General features: G+C 46.9%; 1 protein-coding gene across 10 annotated transcripts in view; it reads right to left on the reverse strand.

Moving 5' to 3' along the window:
* Window positions 1-1,190: 1,190 nt before the first annotated feature.
* Ascc1 (activating signal cointegrator 1 complex subunit 1) overlaps window positions 1,191-25,594 on the reverse strand; it is a 107,157-nt gene continuing 82,753 nt past the window's right edge. For all 10 annotated transcript variants that reach the window (XM_076557199.1, XM_076557198.1, XM_076557201.1 and 7 more), the window contains 2 exons: window positions 3,159-3,280; window positions 1,191-1,461 (listed from right to left, as the gene is read on the reverse strand). In XM_076557199.1, the coding sequence (XP_076413314.1) occupies window positions 3,164-3,280 (117 nt within the window). In that variant the 3' untranslated portion in view covers window positions 1,191-1,461; window positions 3,159-3,163. The remainder of the gene's footprint in view (window positions 1,462-3,158; window positions 3,281-25,594) is intronic.

A 25,594-nucleotide genomic window follows, 5' to 3' on the forward strand; every position in this document is an offset into this window, starting at 1 on the left:
TTGAGACCAAAGATTGCAGCCAAAATTTTAAACCTTTTAAAAAAGATTTATGTATTTTTTAAGTGTGTGTGTGTGTGTGTGTGTGTGTGTGTGTGTGTGACATGTGTCATGTGTGCAGTGGCTCACAGAAGCCAGAAGAGGGCACTGTATCTCCTGGAGCTGGAGTTACAGGCAGTTGGGAGCTATCCAATGGGTGTGCTAGAAACCAAATTCAGGTCCTCTGGAAGAGCAGCAAACACTCTTAACCATTGAACCATCTCTCTAGCTCTAGATTTCTTTACCTTGTTAATCCTCAATTTAAAAATAGGGATGATGATGATGATGATGATGATGATGATGATGATAATAATAATAATAATAATAATAATAATAATACCAAGTCTAGCGGATTGCTCTGAAGGCTGAGTCAATGTGCAAATACATGACAAATGGGTGTATTCCGTTAATACTGGCTATTATTACTGTTTGTAAAAAAATTATTTCTCAAATTTGGCTAGGCATAGTGGGCATGCCTTTAATCCCAGCTCTTGGGAGGCAGAGGCAAAAGGATTTCTGAGTTTAAGGCCAGCTTAGTCTATATACCAAGTTCCAGGCCAGCCAGTCAGAGCTACATAGAGACACTATCTCAAAAAACAAAACAAAAGGTAATTTTTTAAAAATTCTATTGCTATTTATCTACCAATATACAAATGCTTCAAACCACAGAAATCTACAATGCATCCCATTAGGCACCACGCTGCCATCACCACATATCCCCTCTAGCTTGAGAAATCAGCTAACAATACAGCATCTGCTCACACGTGGAGGGGCAGGAACTCTGAGATTTGATAACAGAAGTCCCCGTTCTGTTAAGAACGGACATAGCAAACAACAACTGCCAAAACAAAACTCTTAAAGACTCTTACGAGCATAAGTCATTAATCGCTGACACCCAAAAGATGCTGTCTGTACCCTGGTGGACAAGACTACCCGACAGCTAGGAGAGATGCTCTGGGGAGGCATGTGGAGTCAAAATAGAGTCCTGTGCTGTGTAACACCCTGAGGTGAGATATAAAGCCTGACTATCACCAGCACAAAGTGGAAGTCTTTTGGGAGTCCTTGGTGGACAGAACAGCTACGTGAGTAAGTACTGAAGCCAGTAGTCCCAACGCAGTGATAATGGCACACAGATCACATTAAAGAGAACACAGTAACTTGGGAATCTCATTTATTGGAAAATGGTCTGTCCCCCGGCACAGTGATCTTAACACCGAGCTTAGGAGTAGACTTCACAGAAAGGAGGGGTCATGAGGATAAGGAATGAAGACAGACAGAAAGGAGGAGAAGAAAGGGGGGGGACGACAGGAGGGAGGATGTGGACTGGAGCTCTCTCCTCCCCAGTCAGCTGGAGGCCGGAGTGCCTGCTGCTGCCACACTCCCAGGCTCCTGATGCTGCAGTCTCGGTCCTCTGCTGCTCTTCTCCTGAGAAGGAAACAGGAAAGAGCTATCGTAACTACCATAACTCCACCGGGGCTGTGGGAGGGCAACGGGAGATGTGGCAGGGCAGGACTCTGTCTTGCTGCTTGTTTGTTTTAAATGTATTTCTATTTTATGTGTATGGGTGCTTTGCCTGCATATATGTCTGGGCACCATTTAAGTGCTTGATTTCTGTGGAGGCACAAAGAGGCCACTGGATCCCCTAGAACTGGAGTTACGGACAGCTATGAGGTTCCATGTGGGTTCTGGGAATTGAACCCATGTGCTCTAGAAGAACAGCCAATGCTCTTAACCACTGGCCAGGGACTCTAGGCCCTTGGGGTTTGCTGTTGCTGTTTGTTTTGAGGGGGAAGGGCTTGGTCTCATATATCCTGGGCTGGCCTTGAACTCTCTATGTAGCCAAGGATGACCTTGAACTTCTGATCCTCCTTCTCTTCCCAAGTGATGGGACTACAGGCATGGGCCACTCTATACTGTTATACATGTGCTTGTATCTAACCCACAGTTTTGTGAAAGCTAGTCAAGCACTCTACCAACTGAGGTATAGCTCCAGCCCCCCAAAACGTATTTTTAGGGACTAATTTTAGGATAAAAATGAACAGATCAAGCAACACAAATCTAACTGTAACTGCTAAAAATAAATCTCTGGCTAGTGAGGGAAATGAACACAGGGTGTGGAAGGGACATCTGTGAACCCAGGTCTGGACCAGCTCTATTCACAGCAGTCAAGATGTGGAAGCAACCCAAGGGTCAGTTGTGGATGGATGTGTAAACAAAATAAGGTATACATACAATGGAATATTCTTCATCCTTAAAAAGGAAGGCAGGACTGTCAGATGATGTGACATGGTGAATTTTGGGGGCATTATGCTAGGACAAACACTGTGTGCTTCTTACTTCCATGAGGTACTCAGCTGTCACAATCATGGACGAAAAGTTAAATGGTCACCAGGGGTTGGGGGAATGAAGAGTGAGGAAACTATCCGAAGGTACAGTCTCAAGTTTTAGAAAATATGTTGGGTGGCGGTAACAGTGGCAATGTTACACATGTATTTAACAAACAAACCTTAAACTTAAAATGGCTAAAATGATACATTTTACATTATTTCTATTTCTTCCTAGCACACAAACTAGAACAAGCCAAAGGTTGATTGACTCAAGCTCTCCTCGCACCCACAAGCATCTTGGCAGATTCGGTGGGACTGTGGACGACCATCAAAGGCAACATGGAGCTGGGAATTGGGAGAGGACCACTCAGGACAGTCAGCCTCTGCACAAATCTTGCTTCCTATTGCTAAGACAAAGACCATGACCAAAACCAGCTTGGGTAGGAAAGGCGTGGCTTACTGGCCTGTTCCTCATGGCTTGCTCCCCATGCTTTCTTATATACCTTAGGACTACCTGCCCAGGGGGTGGTACCACCTGCAGTGGGCTGGGCCCTCCCCCATCAATCATTGATCATGAAAATGCCCCACAGACATGCCTGTTTACAGGCCAGTCTCATAGATGCATGTTAGCCATTCAAGTTCCCTCTTCCCAGATAACTACGGCTTGTATCAAGCTGACAAAAAAACTAGCCAGCACATCCTCTGAATTCCCACCCCCACTCCCCAGTGACTGGAATAACGAACGCCCTTCTTCACCACCTTGGGAAGACATTCCATTTCTAGTGCTTTTCATACCCACTTCAGGAGAAGTCAACCTGTCCGCAGGAGGCGTAGTTTCCAAAGCTGTCCACTGTGAACCTCTGGGAGATGTGAATGGAATTGAGCTTCAGGGAACCAAAGTAAAAGTTCTCAAACTTCTGCAAAGGAAGAATCCAAAGAGGGCTGGAGAAGCAAGGCTCACTGTCCCATCTGCCTTTGAACACCACACTGCAAGTCCACCCTCTCCCCCCATGTTTCTCGTCTCAGTGTTTATTCTGAATAATGATCCTAGAGAGGAGGGGTGGGGGCGGAGTGAGAAGGAACAGCCGGTTCTTCCTTCTCATTAATCCTCAAGTCTCCCCTGAGAAAATGCACTAGAAAGGAGAGCTGCAAAGTCAAAGCCGAGATGGATCTACTGAGCAGACATGACCGAGAACTTGTAATAAACGTCCTGGGGCTGCAATCAGACTCTCAGGGCTTGACAAAATGCTTTTGACTCAGTTACTGACCAAGACCCATTAGTATTGGGTTTTCTTAGGGCAACACAGAAGTCCATAGGGCACATTCCTCGGCCTTGTCAGCAGCTCTTACTAGGAGCATAAGACAAAGCTCAGGGCCACACTCATGATGTGGACACTCACTATTCAAGCATGCAGCACCATCAGAGGGACACTGGATGCTTATGAAGGCCCTTTAATTAGATGGAGATCTAGGCCAGCATCCTCCAGGAAATGTTCCATACTGCACTCTTCCACTCTGAGTGCTTTCAAGAGCATCAGTGGGAGGGAAGGACCTGACCTTGTGAAGATGCATTCAGAAGGCAGAACCTGAAATGCCATTGGAATTCATCCCAGGGAACTGAGGAAGGGCTGCCAAAGAGCAGTCTGTGCCCATACCACCCTGAACACACCCAGTCTAATCTCAGAAACTAAGCAAGGTCAGGCCTGGGAAGTACTGGGGTGGGAGGAGTGTCTAACCTGCTAGGAGCAAGAATTGCTCTGCTTACAGTCAGAAAGAACCCAAGAAATTCTCCCTTTCTTTCTCTGTTTTTGGTCCTGGGGTTTGTATCCAAGGTCTCTGCCTGTGCTCCAGCTGCAAGCAGCCTTTCAATACAAGTACCCAGCAATGCTGAACAGAAGCTCTGTGACAGGCAACTGTCTCCTCACTTCCCTCTAAACCAGCCCCCACACCCATGAACCCAGACACTGGCACCTCCTTCCTGCAATTAGTGGCCTAGAAAATGCCTGAGGTTCATTAAAAGCTAACTTTACAAAGTCCAGTACATATTGATTCTTCAACACGACATCAAATGGACCCCACAGATCTACGTGGAGGCTGTGAGCTGCACGGTCTTGTCTTTCTGAAAGGAGACCAGCTCTCTCCAGGACTGACTACAGTTAACTCTACTTCCTGGCTCAGGCAGCCTGTACAAACCATATCCACTTTCTTGTAAAGAAGTTCAGGCTGAAATAGTTATCTGCTAATCCCTTTGCTGAACATTAATTTGAAGTGAAAACCACATAAACAAGACTGACAGCTTTACAGCTTTACAAACTGAAGCCCTCTGGGCACAGAGAAGATCGAATAATCAACCGGCAAAGGAGGGGACAAAACAAAGGACAAAGGACGGTGGCCTTTCAGTCCTCCACCCCATCCCTGTGCCCACAGTCCCAGGTAAAGGAGGCATCACCACATGGAGCTGGAACTGACCCGCCTCCGACTGCGCTCTTCCTCCTGCAGAACCCCCAGAGACTACATTCAGGTTGATGAAAGCCAACAGCGAACGTGGTGATAACGAAGTTAGCTAGATGTGGTTTCAATGAAGTCTTTAAGACTATTAGGAGGAGAAGGAACACACATTCGTACACTCTCTAAGGCCAGTGCAGGCTGTGAAGACAATGGAGCTAACACCACTCACTGCCCCAACCCATATGGGATAAAAGATCACAACGGGCAGAGAGCCAGCAAGACAGACAAGCAAAAACGCCTTCTAAATTGTAAACTGGTGCTGAGAATCAGGAGTTTCTTGTGATGCTTCTCAAATCTCTCTACTCTCTACATCTTGCATTTATGTTCCTAAGTTCCTGCCTTCTCTCTCGCTTTTTGATAACATCCCATCAGATGGATTTTGCACATGTAAGTCTCTAGCTCAGGCTAACCTTTACAGCCTTTCCTACCTCCGTGTTCCCGTTCTCTCTGAATGCTGGTAAAGACTTTGGAACAGATGATTTTGCAGCAATCTCTCAGTTAATTTACTCTTTAGTCATTGTTATATTTTTAGTGTGAAGCCTTGCTGTTAGTGCTATCAATTATTTCTAGTGACTCATCAGAATATGAACCTTGTGGAAGGAGAAACTGAATCGCACTATATTCTGTAACAGTATCTAGTAGTCTATATGGGGCCAATGAATATTTGATGGGCAAAATGACAACAAAAACGCACGCTATAGAGCTCTCCCTGGGTCTACAAGTCCACAGAGGGAGAAAGAGATGACGGGTCCGTGTGTAGGCTGTTATTAATTTATAAGTTACCATCAAGAAATCCCTGAAGAGGACTTACCAAAAATTGTATTACCTCTAATTAAGCTGGGAGTGGGAAACATATCTCAATTCTAATTGGCTGTCAAGAAAGAACCTAGTCAGTAACGGAAACTTACAGACTGTCGGCTTTCACTGTTTCTTATCTACCGGAACTGGATTCTGCTCTTGGCTCAGTTCCTGATGTGGGGTGTTCATTCAGCACCGATGATGGACATTCTTATGCACACACACATGGCATGGCTCTGTCTCCCAAGTCTCAGGAGTCAGGAAGCAGATCAGAAGGGAGGAAGGTGGAGGCTGTGGCTGTGATCTTATGCAAAGTCCCTGTGTGTTTTCCTCCAGATCTGAACATGTTTCCATGTGCATGTAGATATGCATTCTCTACTTCAAGGAAAATGTCTACCTGGAGCCGGGATGGAGGGGGACGCCTATAATCTCAGCATTCGGGAGTCTGAGGCTGGAGGATTGAAAACTTGAGGCTAGCCTGTCTCGACAATATAAAAACAAAACAAACAAACAAAAGCCTCTTCAGCAAATGCTAAGTGTATGATTCCAGTACAGGCACTGTTATCTCTGAATCTAACACACACACACACACACACACATGTTTTTAAGCAATGCTTCCCAGCTGGTGGCACCATTCTGGAAGGCTGCCACCATTAGGAGCCAGGGACTGGCTAGCAGAAGTATGTGAGCAGGGGGGGCCTTTAAAGCTGCAGCCTAGCTGCTAGTTCTGGTCACTCTGCTTTCTGGTCTGTGATGGGAAGAAGCTCCACCTCACATTCCAACAGCCATGAACACCACCATGCTGCACCAACATGCTGACTGTCAGTCTTTGAAACAGCAGCCAGCAAAAGCCTTTCTGACCTTAAGATGATCCTGTCAGATATTCTGGCCTCAAAAATGCAGTGGGACACGAGAAAACACTGGGCAATGAGGTCAGAGTGCAAGCAAAGGCACCTGGTGGAGACCAGAACTGAGCTGGACCTTGGGCCATGTACAAGACAGGGGACTGGGCTCCGAGGCAGAACTGAGCATGGTGAGCAGGGCCAGGCAGTTTAGATGTCGGGAGGGCTCCTGAAAATTACAGTGAGGAAGACTTAGGAGGTTAGACTAGATTACAGAGGCCCCCCCGAGGTTCACAAGTTAGACCTCCTGCTACCCAGAGGAAGGCCACTGGAGGTTTCTAAGCAGGCTGGAGAAAGTGCATCTCGGGGAGATTAGCCTAGGTACAGAAGGTCATCTCAGCAGAAACAGCAGCCGTGGGAAGGATGGAGCAGATGGGAAGCAGCAGGAGTGAGGGACAGAGAGATGCTCTGGGGAAACAGAGTAAGCAGGCACAGGAGGGGACCAGAGCATTTCTGAGAGGGAGCGACTCCCCGCGGCTCCCCACACTGCACAGACACAGTCTGCATGGCCGTCTGTAACCACAGTTCTCTCTCCAGCTATGGCTTCTCGGGCCCTTCTCCAGGCTCCTGATGGCCTGTGATTATGCATTAGGCATGAACTCCATAGCACAAGCATGTTATGATAAAATTGCTTTACAGTCATCCATATTTTTTTTTTTATTGAACTGTTAGTCTTCACGTATCAGGGATGAACCCTTTGTTATGAATTACAAGTATGCCCTGTAATTGTTTGTAAAAAGTTGTCATTTTTTCTTTTGACTTTATGATGGTGCTCACTTGTCAACTGAAATGTTTATGAACTCATATTTATCATAACAAGAGATTTTTAAAATAGTGTCCTGACACCATAAACTGCAATAAAGACTGCAAGAGCCAACATTTATTGAGCAGGCACCCAGTTTGGCTGATACATCCTCACAACCCCAAGAGGCAGAAGCTACACCGAGTCCCCATCTTACCGCTCGGTGTGCGGTGGGGGAAAGGCTGTGGTCACTGGCACACAGGAGGTGATGGGGTTCAGGACAGGCCACCCCACAAGCAGCACTAGACCATTAAGGAAAGATGGGGACAGGATGATTTCTCTTGCCTTCTACGGCCCTTTCCCCCTGAAGTGGGCCCTAACATCCTCCCTGGGAGAGACTCCACATATTCAGACACAAAGAACATCCTTTGTGAAGAAGATACGACTCACTCTGAGACTGTCCAGGCTCAGAAGACCATGACTGTAGGGAGCAGAGGAAGTCTTGAGTGAGTGAAGTCCTGAGTGAAAATGTTGACATAGACATGGTCATGTCAAGGACCCCACAGCCTCAGCTCAGAAGGAAGGCAAAACCTTCCTGGGGAACTGATTGTGAATGTTGACAGTATGTGCGGACGATGTCCACCATGATTTCCCCCTAATCCTCACATCCCCAGATATTTACAGCCTGCTTCCCTACAGAGGTCCCCTTAATCCAGCTCTATACCATACACCTTGCCTCCCTGTTTATCTGTATGCAAGAACACCACTGCCCGTTCGACTCTATCTAATAAACGTGCTGAGCTTCCCAGGTGCTGAGGCTTCTCCGTCCGAGAGCGCAGTCCACCCGGCCCCAGCTTTCTGTATGTCTGTCTTCTGCTTCTGTTTTTGAGACAGGGTCTCACTGTATAGCCCTAGCGGTCCTGGACTCTCTATGTAGCCCAGGCTGGCCTTGGACTCACAGAGATCCACCCGCCTCTGCCTCCCCAGTGCTGAGATTAAAGACGTGCGCCACTATCAGTCTTTGCTCCATTCCCTCACTGCCCTCAGGCTGGTCCAAGTCCCATGGATCCCTGTAATGATGCAATCACTTCCTATCACCAGGGAGAAGTGACGAAAAGTCCTCATTATGGCCAGACAAACTTTCTCCTGCGTCTGAGGACAGCTAGGGGGCTGGTTGCCTGTGGGGCTTCATCCGCACTGGACTGCACAGTTCTTGCCCTCTCTTTTCTCCCCTCCTCTCCTCCTGGCCCTGAGGAATGCTGTGCCTATTACTGATAGTCTTCAGCCCTCTGGGTATGCAAGCCTCTTCTTTGAGTTTCATATTTTCTGTGACTCCCTCGATGGGTGCATGTAAGTCCTGTGTGCTGTCTCCCTAGTAACCCGGCTACTGTTAAGTTTAAAGATTAAACTCTTGAGAGAGGGAGGGGAAATTTCTCTTTGCCCTCCAGTAAGTCCTTCCAGTTCTTTGCTAGCCCATCATATTCTCTTATACTCCAACTCATCTCCCCATGACCTTCTACTCTTTATCAGGCTTAAGAATGAACACAGGTAAGAATACGCCCTTCTGGAGGCTCTTGTGTTATACACAACTTGAATGAATGTGTGTGCTTTCCCCTTATTAATCCGTCTTCTGTTGGAGGGGTCTGGGCCCTGAACTAGCACCCTGCCCTAGTCTTGGACTGCTCATCTCACCCAGCTGAATGTCCTGCCTAATCTTGTTTGTCCCTGAAGACAGAATGCCTCCAGTACAGAAGCTGCCCTTCCGTGGGCTGGCCAACTCATGGATCTCAAGATGGCTGCCAGAGGGAGCATTCCACAGCACTGGGACAGCTGACAGACTCCACGACAACAGGAAGGAACCACAGAAAAAGAGGTTGTGCCCAAATGCTTGGGAGCTCCTGAGGGGTTCCCAGGAAAGATATGGATATTCCTCCCCTTTATTAGCATATCCCACTCCGTCACATCTGGAACCTCCTGGTCCCTAAGGGTATGTGGCGGGGTGGATTTGTAGGCTGGTCCTCCAATTCTCCCTTTCTGGACCAAGAATCTGTCCCCTCACTGTCCAGTGCAGTCCTGTTAGTGGTTCCTCAGTTCCCAGTGGAAAAGGGTTCCGATTTGGTAAGAGGACCTGGTGAGAGAGAGAAGTCTCTTTTCCTATCATGTGAGGTAGAAAACTGAGACTCTCCTCAGGAAGCCTGACTCTAGACTTGAGCCATTTGACCCCTCAGTGTGGGCAGCTCCCCTAAGAGAGGTCTCCTGAAGGCCTAGTCTAACCACCAATGGTCAACACATGGCGTGCACGATCATCTCTTTCCCTGAACCTGTGGGTCAGGTGACTGCAGCTCGGCTGAAAACTGTTCATTAAATTGTGGCTGAAAATAAGTATAAATCAACTCATTTGCTCTACTGAATTAGGAACCTACATGAAAAGGGGAGACAGAAGAAAGAAGTTAAAAACTACAAGTTCAAAAGCAGCAGGGAAAAAAAAAATCAACAACCCTCGACTGCTCTTTTGAACTTAAGGTAGTTCATGAAGAGTAAAGCATTCTGTTGTTTAGAAAATAATAGATCTGATGGAAAATTTAAATTAAAAGAATCTAGTCGAAGAATTTTAGTCATGTTGAGTTTTTCTCCTCCTGTTTTATAACAACTCCCCCAGGGATTCTGAAGCCTCAGCCATTCTCTCTGCACAGCCCTTTTCTGACACACTGACACACACACACACACACACACACACACACACACACACACACACACACACACAGCTCTGAGGTTGTGAAAGCCAGAGTTGTAAATACTTATTGTAAAGGAACATAACAAACAGCTGTGCAAAACTACTGACTGTGGTAAGGAGTGAAGATGGAATTAAAAAAATTGTTTTAGATTTATAGACTTACTATATATACAGTGTTCTGTCTACATGTATCCCTGCACACCAGAAGAGGGTGCCATATCTCATCACAGATGGTTGTGAGCCACTATGTGGTTGCTGGGAATTGAACTCAGGACCTCTGGAAGAGCAGTCTCGGTGCTCTTAACCTCTGAGCCACCTCTCCAGTCCTCAGAAATGGAATTTAAGACTGCCAGTGTTTGTGTTCTCCCTGGCCAACAAGAAGACTGAACATGGATAATCTAAGGGGAAGCTCTTATATCTACGTCTGAGAGGCATTTGAAAACTGTGATGCACACACTGCTATCCTTCATTGTATACTCAAAGAATCAGGAAAAAACTAAGTTCTTGCGGGGCAATGTGACACATGTCTTTAATACCAGCACTTGAGAGACAGAGGCAGGTGAATGTCTGTGAGTCTGAGGCCAGCCTGGTCTCCACAGGAAGCTCCAGGCCAGCCAAGGCTACATAGTGGGACCCTACCTAAAAACTACAAAAAAAGAAAAATTCTTTAATGTGTGTTCATGTGTGTGTTGTGTGTGTGTGGGTACAGGTGTGTGGGGGTACATGTGCACAAATATGCACACGAATGTGGAGGCCAGAAGACGATCTCAGCTGTTGTTCCTCAGACATAATTTTTTATTTTTACCTTTTGAGACATGGTCTCACTAGGACCTTTGGTTGAAGACTGGGCTAGAATGGCTGGCCAGGATGCCCAGGGATCTGCCTGCCTCTGCCTCCCAGCACTGCAACTGTAAGCACACTCTCCTATGCTCGGCTTTTTCAAATGGGACTACACCCAGGTCCTCACAAATGCTAGGTAAGACACTCTACTACTGTACTGTACTCCCAACTATAAATTTCAACTACAAATGTAACAGAAGTAGCCCAGAAAATTAAATAAACTTTTCTGCCACCAATAAAGAAGGACTGACAACAATTGGGATAAAATGGCTTAAGGTCAAAGCCAAGGGTTTATGCGGGGTGTGGTGGCACCTGCATTAATCCCAGCACTTGGGAGGCAGAGGCAGGTGGATCTCTGTGAGCCTAAGACCAGCCTGGTCTACATACTGAGGTCCAGGACAGCCAGGGCTACATAGAGAGACCCTGTGTCAAACTCAATCCCCCAACAAAAAAAAGTAAAACTGGGTGGTGGTGCCGCATGCCTTTAATCCCAGCACTTGGGAGGCAGAGGCAGGAGGATCTCTGAATTCAAGGCTTGCTTGAACTATAGAGTGAGTTCCAGGACGGCCAGGGCTACCCAAGGAAACCCTGTCTTGAAAACACACAAAACAAAAAGGGTCCCTGAAGGAGAATACAAAGTTGGAACTGAATCCTCCTAGCCAGCATGGTCACACACACACACACGCAAGCACACACACGCACACACACACACACACACACACACACACACACACACACACACACACTGTATTCCAGCACTGGGGAGGGAGATGTAGGAGACTGCAGGTTTGAAATGAGTCTGGGCCCTGTCTCAGAAAACAAACAATTCCAAGCATCCTGCTGCCCCATGCTCACACGTCTGTGGAGTCCACCATTTTTAGTTTGTACATGTCTGTTTCCTCTGGAGAGCACAGAGGGAATTATTGATTTCTGGTAACGCAGTGGTACACACTGAAAGAAAACAAATGGCAGGATTGAAGGGCTGACTGTGGTCATTTTTCTTGGCGTTCATCATGGACCTTCAACTCTTTCCTCCCAGCTCAGTGGCATAATCATCAAACACCAGAAAGACTGGAAATCTTGGAGTGGAGGAAGATGGAGAGGAGCCTCTCCCATCTGCGCCCTCAAGGTACAGAACCAACAGACCTGCGGGGGTCCTGTCTCCTTCAGTCCAGACAAAGCAGTGCTCACAATCCCCAAAGATTCGTCTTTTGAAAACCAAGTTTATTTATGGGAGAGGGAGCTGGCTCAGCTGGTAGCGGCACCTGATGTTTAAGGCCCGACAACCTCAGTTCAATCCCCAGAACCAGAAAAGGTCCTCTGACCCATACACACATACATATACACAATGATGAATAAAAGGGTTTCATTTCTTTATTATTAGTGTTGTGTGGGTGTGTGGAGGTGGGGGACATGCTTGTGCCAGAGCCATGTGTGGGTCAGAGGATAACTTATGGGAGTCAGTTCTCTCCTATTGTGGGTTTCAGGGACTGAACTCGGGACACCAGGCTTTCGTGGCAAGTGCTTTTATTTGCCCCCAAATCTCTCTTCTAGAAAATGTACTGCTCATGCTGGATGGACTTAGGTAACTTGATTTCAGTAAGAGAAAATCCAGTTTTAAAGTTCATAATGGAAATTTAAAGTATGTGATGGGATTGAGGTAACCTAGTGGTTGAGCAGCTTACCTAGAGTATGTGAGGCCCTCAGCTCAATCCCTAGCATCAAGGAAGGGAGGGAAGGAGAGAGGCAGGCAGGCAACACACACCGTGTAAGTCCCACACGATGTGAGTCGTTCGTGGTACCCGTAAGTTAAGCTAACCTGTAGGCTGTATTTGGTACAAATACAGAGGAACCAGGTGGTGGGGCGGACTGGGCAGTTAAGGTTGTGCTGGACTCTCCTAAGGAAGGGTGCTGTCTCTTGTTTTCACACATGTGATTAGACTTCTGAAGCCCACAGCTAAGGGGCTAAGGAATCCCAAACGCATGCTACTTAGAAGTTTCCCCACTGATTGTCTTACATGCTGTTCCACCAACTTCTGCTTCTGCACAATGGCCTGTTTACAGAGGAAAGGAACAGTAATGGTTCTACCTGATACTTAAGCACAGGCTTCCCACCTACCTCCCCTCACGGGAAGGCAGGTAACAGGATAACTGAAGACAGTGATAAGCACTTCGTGCTCCTTGGGAAGGCACTCCTAGTACAGAGCTTTGCTGTGGTTAAATAACACCTTTCATCTAAGGATCTAAAAGTATCTTACAAATCCCAGCTCATTAACCCTTCAAAAAATTGTTGTGACGAGAACCAGAGCTGACTTAAATATTCTCACTTAAAAGATAAGAAACAGAGACAGGCTGGGACCACTAACACTGAGATAAATTTCGGAGCTCCTACTACCAGGCCTCACATACTGGCCAGCAGAAGGCTGTGACCACGAGGAAGTACATGCTCAAGTATAATAACAAGTCTGTATCCGAGAATGCCACCTTGGGAGAGAATTCCACCTTTCAGCTATGTGCATACGCTCACAGCCAAGTGTTCACTTATTTCAGGGCTGTTACGGCTTGACTAGGAAATGCCCCACAATACTTAGTCCTGAGTTGGTGGCGCCATTTTGGGAGGTCCTGGAAACATCAAGAATGTGGGGCCTAACTGGAAGTGTGCCTCAGAAGATTATTCGTGGTCCCTGGCCTCTTGCTTCTCTCTGGTTCCTGTCCACCACATGACGGACAATCTCAGCGACAACTCCTCTGCTGCCATAATGCTCTGCCTCACCATGGCCCAGAGTCAACAAAGCCAAGTCCTGCATGCTGAACTTCTGAACTGTGAACCAATCATCATCATCATAATCATAAATTCCTCCCATAAGTTGTTCCCGTCAGGTACTGGATTGCAGTGGTCATTAAAAAACAAAAAAAAAAACACTTCTGGGATTCACACTGTGGTTTGGAAGCCTTTGGGACCTTTTGGGGGCCAAGGGGATTTGGAAGTGTTCGAAGAAGCAGGTACAAAAAGCTTAGAATGCTAGAAGCCGGTAACATGGCTGATTCTGCTAAGAGGTCAGAAGACCAGACCAACAAAAAAGAAAGACGTCAAGGCCAGACTCAGAGGCTTCAGACAGGAAGACCTGCAATAGGAACTGGACTGGAAGCCGTTTGAGCTACATTCTGGCCAAGAACAACAGCCTATGCTTTTTCTATGTCCTACAATTTTGTCAGAGGCTGAGTTTAAAAGTAACAGGCTAACAAACCTAGCAGACATTTCAAGACAGTCTGCGTCAGGCATGGTTGCTGGGTGCTTTTTGAAGGGTTTAAACTTTCCCATTTTCACAAATAAACTTAGGTTTCAGGTCTCTGAGAGGGGCAAACAGGTATCTCTCCCAACAAAGGGCCATTTATCAACAAATTACATTCAGGGACGAGGGAGAGAGCAGGAACAAGGCCTGAGTCATCCCCACAATGTCTCAAGGACAAATCCTGAACTCCCTTGAAACTTACCCAAGTATGTCCACAGATAAAAGCTCAGCCAATTAAACATGCACTAATGTAACTGCTGCTTGCTTAACCAATCATATTTGAGATGACCTAACTGCTCCTGAAATTCCCCTACCTGTGATTAAAAGGAGCCTGCATGCTCCTCTCGGGGTCGTCCCCATTTTGTACAGGTGAATGACCCCCCACATATGCTGGTACATAAACGCTCTTTGCTTTTGCATGCTATTAGAGTCTGGGGTCTTCCTTCAGCGTTTCCTCGGACCCTACACTTCTGACCAAGTTTATAGTCAGAATCAGGAGCAAGAAGAAGGGTTGAAAGACTAAAACACTTATAGTTTGGCCATGAAAGTCAGTATAAAGTTTGAGGTAAGGAGTTGGGCATGATGGCTCATGCTTGTAATCCAAGTACTTCAGAGGCTGAGGCAGATTTCTATGAGTTTGAAGTCAGTCTAGCTACACAGTGAATTTCAAGGCAGCCTAGGTGTCTTAAGTTAGGGTTCTATTGCTCTGAAGAGACACCTTGGCAAGGGCAACTCTTTTAAAGGAAAATATTTAATTGTGGTGGCTCACAGTTCAGAGGTTTAGTCTGTTATCATCATGCAGGCAGACACGGTGCTAGAGAAGGAGCTGAGAGTTCTTAAATCTTGACTCACAGGCAACAGGAAGTGGTCTAAAACACTGGGTGTGGTTTGAGCACATATGAGACCTCAAAGCCTGCCTCCACAGTGACACACTTCCTCCAACAAAGCCACACCTCCTAGTAGTGACATCTCCTTTGGGGGCCATTTTCTTCAAGCTATCACATTCCACTCCTGGTCCCCAAGGGCTTGTAGCCATATCATAATGAAAAAATTTATTCAGTCCAACTTCAAAAGTCCCCATGGTCTATAATAGTCTCAAACTTATTTGAAAGTCTAAAGTTCAAAGTCTCTTCTGAGACTCATGCAATCTCTTAACTGTAATCCCCTGTAAAATTAAAAAACAGATCACATACTTCCAACATATAATGGCACAGGATATACATTACCATTCCAAAACATTAGGAAGAGAGCATAGTGAGGAAATACTAGACCAAAGCAAGACTGAAGACCAACTGGGCAAACTCCGAACTCTGCATCTCCATGTTTGATGTCAAAACACACTTCAGATCTCCAAATCTTGTCAGCTTTGTTGACTGTAACACACTTCTTTCTCCTGGGCTGGTTCCACTCCGTTAGTAGCTTTCCTCAGCAGGTATCACATAGCTCTGGCATCTCCAACAACTTGGGGTCTCCAAGGCAATCCAGGCTTCAACTTCACAGCTTTGGGAAATGGCCTCTCTGGGCCTCCATTTAGGGACACCCCTGACAGATGCCTGGCCTCAGTAGCTTTCCTTAGTTGCGGAGGCAAACTTCATAGCCCCTCTCTTATGTCCTTAAAGTCAGAACCACATGGCTGAAGCTGTCAAGTTCTGCTGCTTGCTGGGACTAGAACATGGCTTCCTTGTTTAATTACACCTTCATGAGCTTTCTGTTCTCTATGATTATCTTCACTGCCCAAGCTTGGCTGCCTGAAACTGGATCTGTAGACCAGGCTGGCCTTAAACTCAAGAGATCTGCCAGCCTCTGCCTCTGGAATGCTGGGATTAAAGGTGTGCACCACCACAACCAGCTCTAAACTTTTCTTTAATTCCTTTTCACAAATTGGAAATTTAGCCCTTTATTCTATTTCCTAATCTGTTTATCTCCTTGAATGCAGGACTCAGCTCCATTCCACTTCCTGGGGCTCCTTTTCTCCTCAGCTTGCTCCTTTTCATTATAAATCTTTATAAGCATGAACACTAGTAACCACAGACAGAGTCCACACTAGGTTGTTTTGAGATTTCCTCTGCCAATGAAATTAATCCTAATCTCTTCACTTTTGCCTCAGGCAGACTCTTCAGACAAGGGCAAAAAACAGCCACTTTCTTCACCAAAATATCACAAGAATGATCTCTAGGCAACACACTAAAATTCTTCTCCTCTGAAACCTCTTGAGTCAGCACCACACAGTTAAAATCATTCTCAGAACCACAGTCTTCCATGCTCCTACTAGTATGGCCCATCAAGCAGTGCTTAAAGCGTTCCACTGCTTTCCTAACCCAAAGTACCAAAGTCCAAATTCCTCCAAACAAAAACATGGCCAGACCTATCACAGCAATATCCCAGTCCCTAGTACCAACTTCTGTCCTAGGGTTTCTATTGCTGTGAAGAGACACCATGATGACAGAAACTCTTATAAAGGAAAACATTTATTTATTTATTTATTTATTTATTTATTTTGTTTATTTTATTTAGGTATGAGTGCTCTGTTTGCATGTATGCCTGCATGCCAGAAGAGGGCATCAGACCCCATTATAGATGGTCGTGAATCACCATGTGGTTGTTGGGAATTGAACTCAGGACCTCTGGAAGAGCAGCCAGTGCTCTTAACTGCTGCCATCTCTCCAGCTCCAAGGAAAACATTTAATTGAGGTGGAGGCTTACAGTTTCAGAGGTTCAGTTCATTATCATCATGGTGGGACATGGTGGCATGTAGGCAGACATGGTACTGGAGAGGTAGCTGAGAATTCTACATCCTGTAGGCAACAAGAAGTGAACTGAGACACTTGGTGTGCCTTTAGCATATATGAGACTTCAAAGCCAACCTCCACAGACACACTTCCTCCAATAAGACCACACCTACTTCAAGGCCATACCTCCTAATAGTACCACTCCTTTTAGGGGCCATTTTCTTTCAAACCACCATACTAGAATTCATAGTGAGACCCTTGCCCAACTCATCTTCCTCCCCTCCACAAAAACATTGCAGTTAGGAAAACATTGTTCCTGGAGAATAAATAATGTCATCAGAATGAAGACTTAAAGGTATCTTAGAACTGGTCTGTCTCTACCCACCATGGCCTCAAGGGTGTGTGTGTGTGTGTGTGTGTGTGTGTGTGTGTGTGTTCCATCCATTTAAAACACCCTCCTTTGAGAATACAGGGTGGCCGAAGCATCCCTACAGCACAGGGCCACTTATGAAGTTGTTTACCCAGGAATCAGCTGACCATGCTTAGTTACCCTCACTCAGAGGTCAGGGGCTATGATCCAAAGGGTCCACCTACTGCTCAAAAGGGTAGCAGACTTTGGAGCCCAACTCATGATGCTGGTCTTACAGGCACACAGAATCCAACGAGTATAGAGTCATGGAGGCTTCTGCCCAGATTTCAAAGGTCTGAGAGGCTGAGTGATGTGCGGCAGGGAGCCCTTCTAAGGGCAATGGATGAAGATGTGAAGGTACAGCCTAGGCTGCAATGGCGATTCTGGGATATTGGAGATGCTGGGACTGTGGAATGTCTGCTAAAGAAAGCTACCCATGGGGCCAAGAGAAAAGCCGTGTTGTTTGGAAATGGCGAGACCATCATAAGAACAGGGCTACGTAAGTCTGCTGGAGCTCGAGTCACAGCACATGCTCCCGATGTCAGCCATGGAACTACGGGATTCAGTGTTTGCTGCTGTACTTTCTCTTCCTCTGGCTGCCTCCTTGCTGTTCCGTTCCTCCCCCGTGGAACGGGAAGTTTGGGTTTGGGTCTCTGAACCTGAACGTGTGGAGATGTTGGAACTGTTACTACACTGTGGACTCTTAGATGCTTGGGTCCCAGCTAGTGACACTCTGTGGGAGGTTCTGGAAACTTTAGGAGGTGGGGACTAAAGAGAGGAAGCAGGTCACTAGGGCTGTGCCTTTGAAGGCTAACACACTCCCTTCCTCCCTCTTTCTTTCTCTGTCTTGAGGTTAAGAACCTCCTCCACCACGTGCTCCCCTGATCATGGTGTTCTGCCCACGCACGCAAATTCTTCCTTCTCGTAAGCTGTTTGAGGCCAGCACTCTTGAAACAAGAGGAAAGATGGCACACAGGCTAAGTGTGAGGATCAAATGATGTAAAAACTACAGTCACGACCCCTGGGATCCTAATTAAAAATAACTTTCAAAAGGCCTAAAGATACAGGATCAGAACATCAGGCAGTGAGAATGGGGACCTAAGCATTGTTTAATCCTCAGCACTGGAGAAGCCCAGCACAGTGATGGAGGCCTGAAAACCCATCACCTGAGATGTGCAGGCAGGCAGAGCAGAAGTTAAAATCATCTTCAACAACATAGAACATCTGAGTCGAGCCTGGGACAAGATCTTTTCTCAGAAAAAGGATGTTAGGTAATCAACAGAAACGTGTTAACCCTAGGGCAGGTGGGACAGCTCAGTGGACAGGGAGCTTGTGACACCAAACCCAGCCTGAGTTCATCCCTGGGACCCACACAGCAGAAAGAGAGAACAGCCTCTGACCTACATGCGCGCGCGCGCACACACACACACACACACACACACACACACACACACACACACACACACACACAGAGTGCACCACAACTCTGCCCCCAACAAATATAATGAAAATTTATAAAGAACTACATTACCAGCCTAAAAATATAATCAATTTTGAAAATATTTAACTAATCTATTTCACAATTAGGATCAGAAACACTTTTTTTTTTCTAAGTTCTATTTGTTAAAATTCCTCAAACCTAAAAAGTGATTCCGGGTTCCTGCCAAAGGGGCAGCCCTCAAGTCTTCCTCTCTCACCCTGTCTTCTGACTGCACACAAACAAGATCCTTCTGTGAGAGCAAGTGCGGGAAAGGAAAAGGCAAGGAGGTGGGAGGCAAGCACACCCGAGAGCAAAAGCCATCTCCTTAAAACTATCCACACAGGCAATGCCTGTGCACCCCAGGGCAGGCCATATTCCTACACAGACACACCCCTTCACCAAGACAGAGACATGGAAATTTCTTCAGGGTGGCGCTCAGTGACACAGAGGACCCGGAGTGTCAGAGCTGAGATCCCCAGCATGGACAAATTCCTCTGAAAAGGACCTCGAAGGCTCTTAGGTAAACCAGGTATTAACGTTTTCCCACCAATGACTGCGGAGCAGCTAGTCTCTGTCACCATTTTCCCACCTTTAAACAGGATGGCCTTTTATAAAGACAGCCTGGGTTTACAATAGGAAAAAAAGGTAAGTCACAGTTCTGTGTGCTGAGTCATTCCCTTCCCACTGCTGTGTCACAGATGAACTTCAAGGGCTGGAAGGCTTATTGGGCTCCTGGTTTCAGAGGTCTCATGGCCTCAATGCTCTGAGTCTGTGGCAGCACACCACACCACAGGTGACTGTGTGGTAGAGAAAATCTTATTTCATGGCATCCAGGAAGTAAAGGAGAGGCAAGAAGGGACCAGGATCCCCAAGTCCCCTCTAAGGGTGCATCTGCAATGAACCACTTCCTCTAAGTAGCCCCACCTCCTGAAGGCTCTATTTCCTCCCAATAGCACCACAGCTGGAAGACCAAGGTGTTAACATATAGGAATCTGGGGGACATTCCAGACCCAAACTACTGCACATTCTGATTCCAGTCTCCACTAGATCATTCCAGAAATAAATGAACGAACAAACAAAACCCAGTTTCCTTGAAAGGAGAAAAATACTAGGAATCTTTATAGCCACAATCTGTCCACATGGAGCTGTAATACTTGTAAAGACTGGAACAGTAACATCTTCAGAATAAAAGGCATTGTTGTTGGCATGGATCTGACATCTTTGAGTCATCTTCAAATACAGTCATAACTCTGGGCTGAGAGGCTACTTTTAATCTGAAACCTCAGACTGCAGTGATCAGAGTCAATAACAATAGCTAATAATAGCCAATAAAAAGAGGACGTGCTGTTCTCACAGAAGGCCTGGGCACCTCAGAGCCAAGGAGCGAGGCCAAGGGCAGTGCTTGGGAGAAGTCCTATCAGCAGGAGTCTCCATACGGAGAGGGCAAAACGCTGTGTGCACACCAGGGCCGGCTACAACCCTCCACCCTGTCAACACGCACACACGCACGCCTGCTTCTTGTTCCTTCAGGCCAACAATACCACAGCGCTTCATGCCACCAAAGAGCTGGCTCCTCATCTCTGCGACGAGGATGGTTTTCCGTGCAAGCAGAGAAGAGGGACTTCCCCATTATTCTCAGGTCTCTGCTGGAGTGTGCAAGAGGCCCGTTTATAGCCTGGCCTGGCCTAGGGAGGCGACAAACAGCAAGGGAATGGAGGCCATAAAACCTGCAAGTAATCACTCAGGGTTGCACTTTTGGACGTCCGGCCTGCACCTCACTGCTGATGCAAGTATTATCAAGTTTAAGACTGCTGGTAAAGCCAAATGACCTGTTAGAGAGTGAATTAAAACTGCTATATACAAACAGGATGCCAGACAGTTCTGCTGAGCACCTCAATATGCAAAATGCTAAGGGACTTCCCCTCCAGGCAGGGCCTTTCCATTTTGAAAAGTAGCAAGAAAAAAACACGTAGCGGGGAGGAGGAGGTGGAGACAGGAGGCCGTGCTGACAGGGCTGGAAAGCTGTGCCTGACCTCAGCGCAGGCCGCACACGGTGCCATTCGAGAGCTGGCATTTGAGGCGGGCCGATGGCAGCTCAATCTGCTGCCAAGTTTCCTTCCCAGAAAGCCCTGCCTCGAGGCCTGGAGTTTACTGCTTTACCACAGTAAACTGTCTGGAGGCTGCTGGCTTAGAGACTTCTCAGGCCCCAAGCCTGCACGGCCAACCCCCGCCAAGCCTAAGGGTGGTTGCTCTCTCAGGGCTGCCCCAGGTGATGTTTCTGCAGATGGCTGCCCTGGGCAGAGCTAGTGCTCATTAAACTTTGTTGTCCCTCTCCTTTTCTATTTCCTGTCTGGTCACCTTCCTGCAGACAGTACCTGTGGTACTCAACCCACAGAGAAGGCCCCCAGGAAGGAAGGGCAGGTCGGCAGGAGCGGAGCCCTAGATCTTGTCTCTCAGAGCAGGCAGCCTAAGTGACTTCTCAGCCTGGGGCTCTAGGGAGGTTAGGCATCCGAGGACTGACTGACTGTTGGCCATGTCAAAGCAACACACTGAGAAAAAGGAGATGAGGGAGGGGGAAGAAGTCAGGGCCAGGCCATCTCCACCCCAACTTTTTCCAACATGGGGATGGTGTCCAAGAGTTAAAAAGTAAATCAGATATCCTCAGGCAACAGAGTGTCTACATATGCACAAACAATAGCTGTCCAAATAATAGCTGGGCTAGGAACAGCTCCTTGCAAGATAGAAGGCAGACTGCCACATGCTATCAACTACGTTATTTTCACCTCATTAGACAAGACTGAACCGTCAGCCAGAGGCAGAGGAAACATGCCTTCAGAAGCATCACCACCGCTTCACACATTGTGACACACACTCACGGCTCCACGGTCCAGCTCAGACAGCCGCCTTCCTTCCCTCTGTGAAGGTGTGGCCAGATGTCAGACAAGCCAAAGGCTCTTTGGAAGAAAGAACATTAATTATCATGCCCGAGCATGCCTTGAGAGTTGAACGCCATGGCAATCTAAAAACAGAGTAATTGGACTTCTGCTGGATTTCTAACCAGACTGCTTTCTCCCTAGCTTTTAATTTTTGAAAATAATGCTCAGCATTGATTCTAAAATAGCTTCAGGGCTGGGATTTTATCCTTTTTAAAGCTATCACTGCCTCGCAGTACTACCGACGATGTCGCTTGTTTTTGTGTCAATTCTGTAACATTTGGAATCATAATCAGATACCATTGCCACAGGGTACCTACCCACCATGCTTTCCTCAGTCAGGAGTCGTGTGTGTGTGTGTGTGTGTGTGTGTGTGTGTGTGTGTGTGTGTGTGTGTGTGTGCGCGCGTGTGTCCGCATGTGAGGTGGGTGTGCACTTAGCCTTGCAGGCCATGCCCAGGTGGAGTCCAGAGGTCGACACTGGGTGCATGTCCTCTTTATCACTGTCCCTGAACCTGGAGAGTGATACTGTTTTGACTAGACTGTCTGCCAGAGAACTCAAGGGATCCATCTGTCTCCTCACTCCCCAGCATTATGATTACAGGCACACACTGCCATGCCCAGCTTTTATGTGGGTGCTGGGGAATCAAACTCAGGGTCCTAATACATACACCATGTGGTGGTTCGAATAAAAAATGTCCCCTACAGGCTCCTGTATTTGAACACGTGGTCCTCAGTTGGTGGCACTGTTCAGGGAGATTACTGAATTTGAGGACATTTGGAACCTCAGTGTAGGAAGCACATCGCTGGGATGGGCTTTGAGAATGAGTGTCTTGCCCCACTTCCAGCTTGCTTGATGTTTCCTGTGTGCACATGAAATGTGACCAGCCAGCTTCCTGCATGCATTCCCTACCACCACAGACTTAATCTTCTAGAACTGTAAGCCCAAACAAACATTCTTTTTTAAGTTGCTTCTGGACATGACATCTTATCACAGCAACAGAAAGTAACTAATACACACAGCCAGCACTCTGCCCACTCTCCATCTCCCCCAGCCTCCAGTCTGGTGCCTCGACAATAGTCTACCTCAAAGAGCATATGTCCCATCAACATCTCTGGGTCCACATTTACATTCCACTACTGTTTTTCTCACATTGTAATTAAAACCACACAATTAATAATAGTCAGCCATATAATAAGGAATACAATTCTGATACAATGCCACACAATGGATGAACCCCCAAAACACACTCAATGAAATAAGCCACACCAAAGGACAAAGCTATGGTCCATATATGAGGTACCTAGAACGGTGAGAATCACATGGACAGGAAGAATGCAGGTTACCTGCAATTGCAGGAATGGGGTGCGCAGCTGCTGTCTAGGGGTACAGTTTTAACTTCTGGAAAAAGACGGTCGGTCTCACAGTCAGGCCAGTTACACACACGCTGTTGGTAGTTTACAATGACAGCAACAACTACAACGGAAGCTGAGGAGATGGCTCAGTGGGCAGTGCTGTTCCCACATGAGGACCTGAGTTCGGATCCCCACAGCCCACACAGAGAAGCCAGGTGTGATGGAGAGAGGAGGAGACGGGAGGACCCCCGGGGCTCAAGGGCCAGCCAGTCTAGCAAACTGGTGAACTCCAGGTTTGGTAAAAGACCCTGTCTCAAAAACTGTTAAGACCATGTTCTGCTCTCGCAGTGGGCCTAGTTTTGGTTCCCAGCACCCACACGGAAGCTCACAACCATCTTAACTACAGTGCCAGGGAATCTGATGCCCTCTTCTGACCCCCACGGGCAGCAAGCGCTCACAGGGTGTGTGTGTGTGTGTGTGTGTGTGTGTGTGTGTGTGTGTGTGTGTGTGTGTGTAGAGAGAGAGAGAGAGAGAGAGAGAAAGGGAGAGAGAGAAATGCTCATACACATAAAAAATGTGAATATTTTTTAAAATAAATGAGGTGAAGCAGTCATCAAGACACTCAACATGAAATCTGACCCGATATGCACATGTATCTACCCACCCACACAAGAACATGTATGTATGTGTACATACACAAACTACAATGACTCTAAAAAGAACGAAACTTGACTCATTTCTTCAGTGAATAACGCACAAAAGAAAATGAACAGATCCCTAGACATGAATGCAGATGAGCATTTCCTACAATAAGACCAGGTGCCCATTTAAAGAGTTCATGGGAATGAGCTCAGAGGACTGAATATTCATTCCCCTCCCTCAAGTGCACCACATCAGCATCTCGCTTAGTGCTTTATGCTTAGAGGATATTCATGAAATGTCACCACATTTCGTTCTGAGGAGAGCCAGCCAGGAGTCCAGGACAGCAATGCCAGCCTCCTGGTTTGGTTCTTTGTTTTGCACTTGCTGCCTCTGCCGAACTGTGGCCAATGTCTCGTTATCGTGTTGGCTAGACCCTCCAGAACCTTGTCATCATCCCCCCAGGCCAAGAAAACACGTGGAAGTATTCCAACGCCACTGCAAAGAAAAGTCACCAGTAACTGGAAAAAAGCCAAGACAGAAGCAGCATCACGTGAGGAAAGACAGCCATCCGAACAGTAAGGAGTATCTTTCCAGAATAGACAGCGGTGTCCATCAAAATCAGAATCTAGTTTCAGTAACGGCTTCCCCTCACTGACAGCTGATCTCCGGCACGCTCATTAGTGTCTTCAGACTTCACTCTCCAGGCAAGGGAACACACACACTAGAGGAAACTGCTTTGTGAACCGCTGTTGGATCTGGATGTCCCTCCTGCAAACAGCACACAGTAAGAGGCCACGCTGGAGTGCTCCAAGCTGCTCTGCGGCTCCATCTCAAGCATCTGTGAGCAGCCGTCAGATCCTCTAGCATGAAGTGCTCTTCTGGCACCAGGAGAAGGCAACACCTCGATCATCCCCCACACTCTCCTCTTTTAATCATCAAGAATGGAGGCAGAGGGCCAGCAAGATAGCTCGGTGGGTACAGACACTTGCTGCCAAGCCCAATGACCACATCTACCACTGACACAGCAAAGAAACCTCACCCGTAGCCTGACAAGACATCTCGTCACAATCTCCTCCCTAAACTTCACATGTCCCTGCTGTTTGTGCTCATTATAAAGTTGTAATTCTAGCACTCAAGAGGGAAGAAGATGAGGTCAATTGCCAGTACCTCCAGTACCCCCAAAACAAACATCAACATGCTCACGAGAAATGAACCAAACAGAAATTCAATAGTACTCATTCACTGAATGTTGATTCCTAAATATTTACTAATTTGTTCCATATCTCCAGGCTCTGCTAAATATTCACATCAACAGCACTAATGAGGCAGAGGAAGAAGAGTCACAAGTTCAAGGCTGGCTAACTGCAGGGTAAGATTCTGTTTGTTTTTAAAGTGTGACATATCTAATACAACAGAGTTGCACTGGGTGAGATAAAATATAACTAAGCTTGTGGTGATATACTGTGTATCCTAATAAACTTGCCTGAAAGATCAGAGAAGCAGAGCAGCCAGCCACTAGTTCTTACCTCCATGAAACCCTCAGCCTCAAGAGAGTGAGTTCCTGTTTCCTCCCTCATGCCTTATATACCTTTCTCTGCCCTGCCATATTACTTCCTGGGATTAAAGGCGTGTGCTTCCCAAGCAAAGGCATGAGCTCTCAAGTGATAGGATTAAAGGTGTGTGTCACCACTGCCTGGCTCTGTGTCTAATCTAGTGGTTGGCTCTGTCCTCTGATCCTCAGGCAAGTTTATTAGGGTACATAATATATCACCACATAAGCTAGGGGCTGGGAAGAGAAGTTCATAAATTGCTTATCACACAAGCAGCATCTGAGTTCAGATCCCCAACACACACTTACACACCAAC

This window comes from Peromyscus maniculatus, chromosome 21, assembly GCF_049852395.1.
Source record: "Peromyscus maniculatus bairdii isolate BWxNUB_F1_BW_parent chromosome 21, HU_Pman_BW_mat_3.1, whole genome shotgun sequence".
NCBI lineage: Eukaryota > Metazoa > Chordata > Mammalia > Rodentia > Cricetidae > Peromyscus > Peromyscus maniculatus.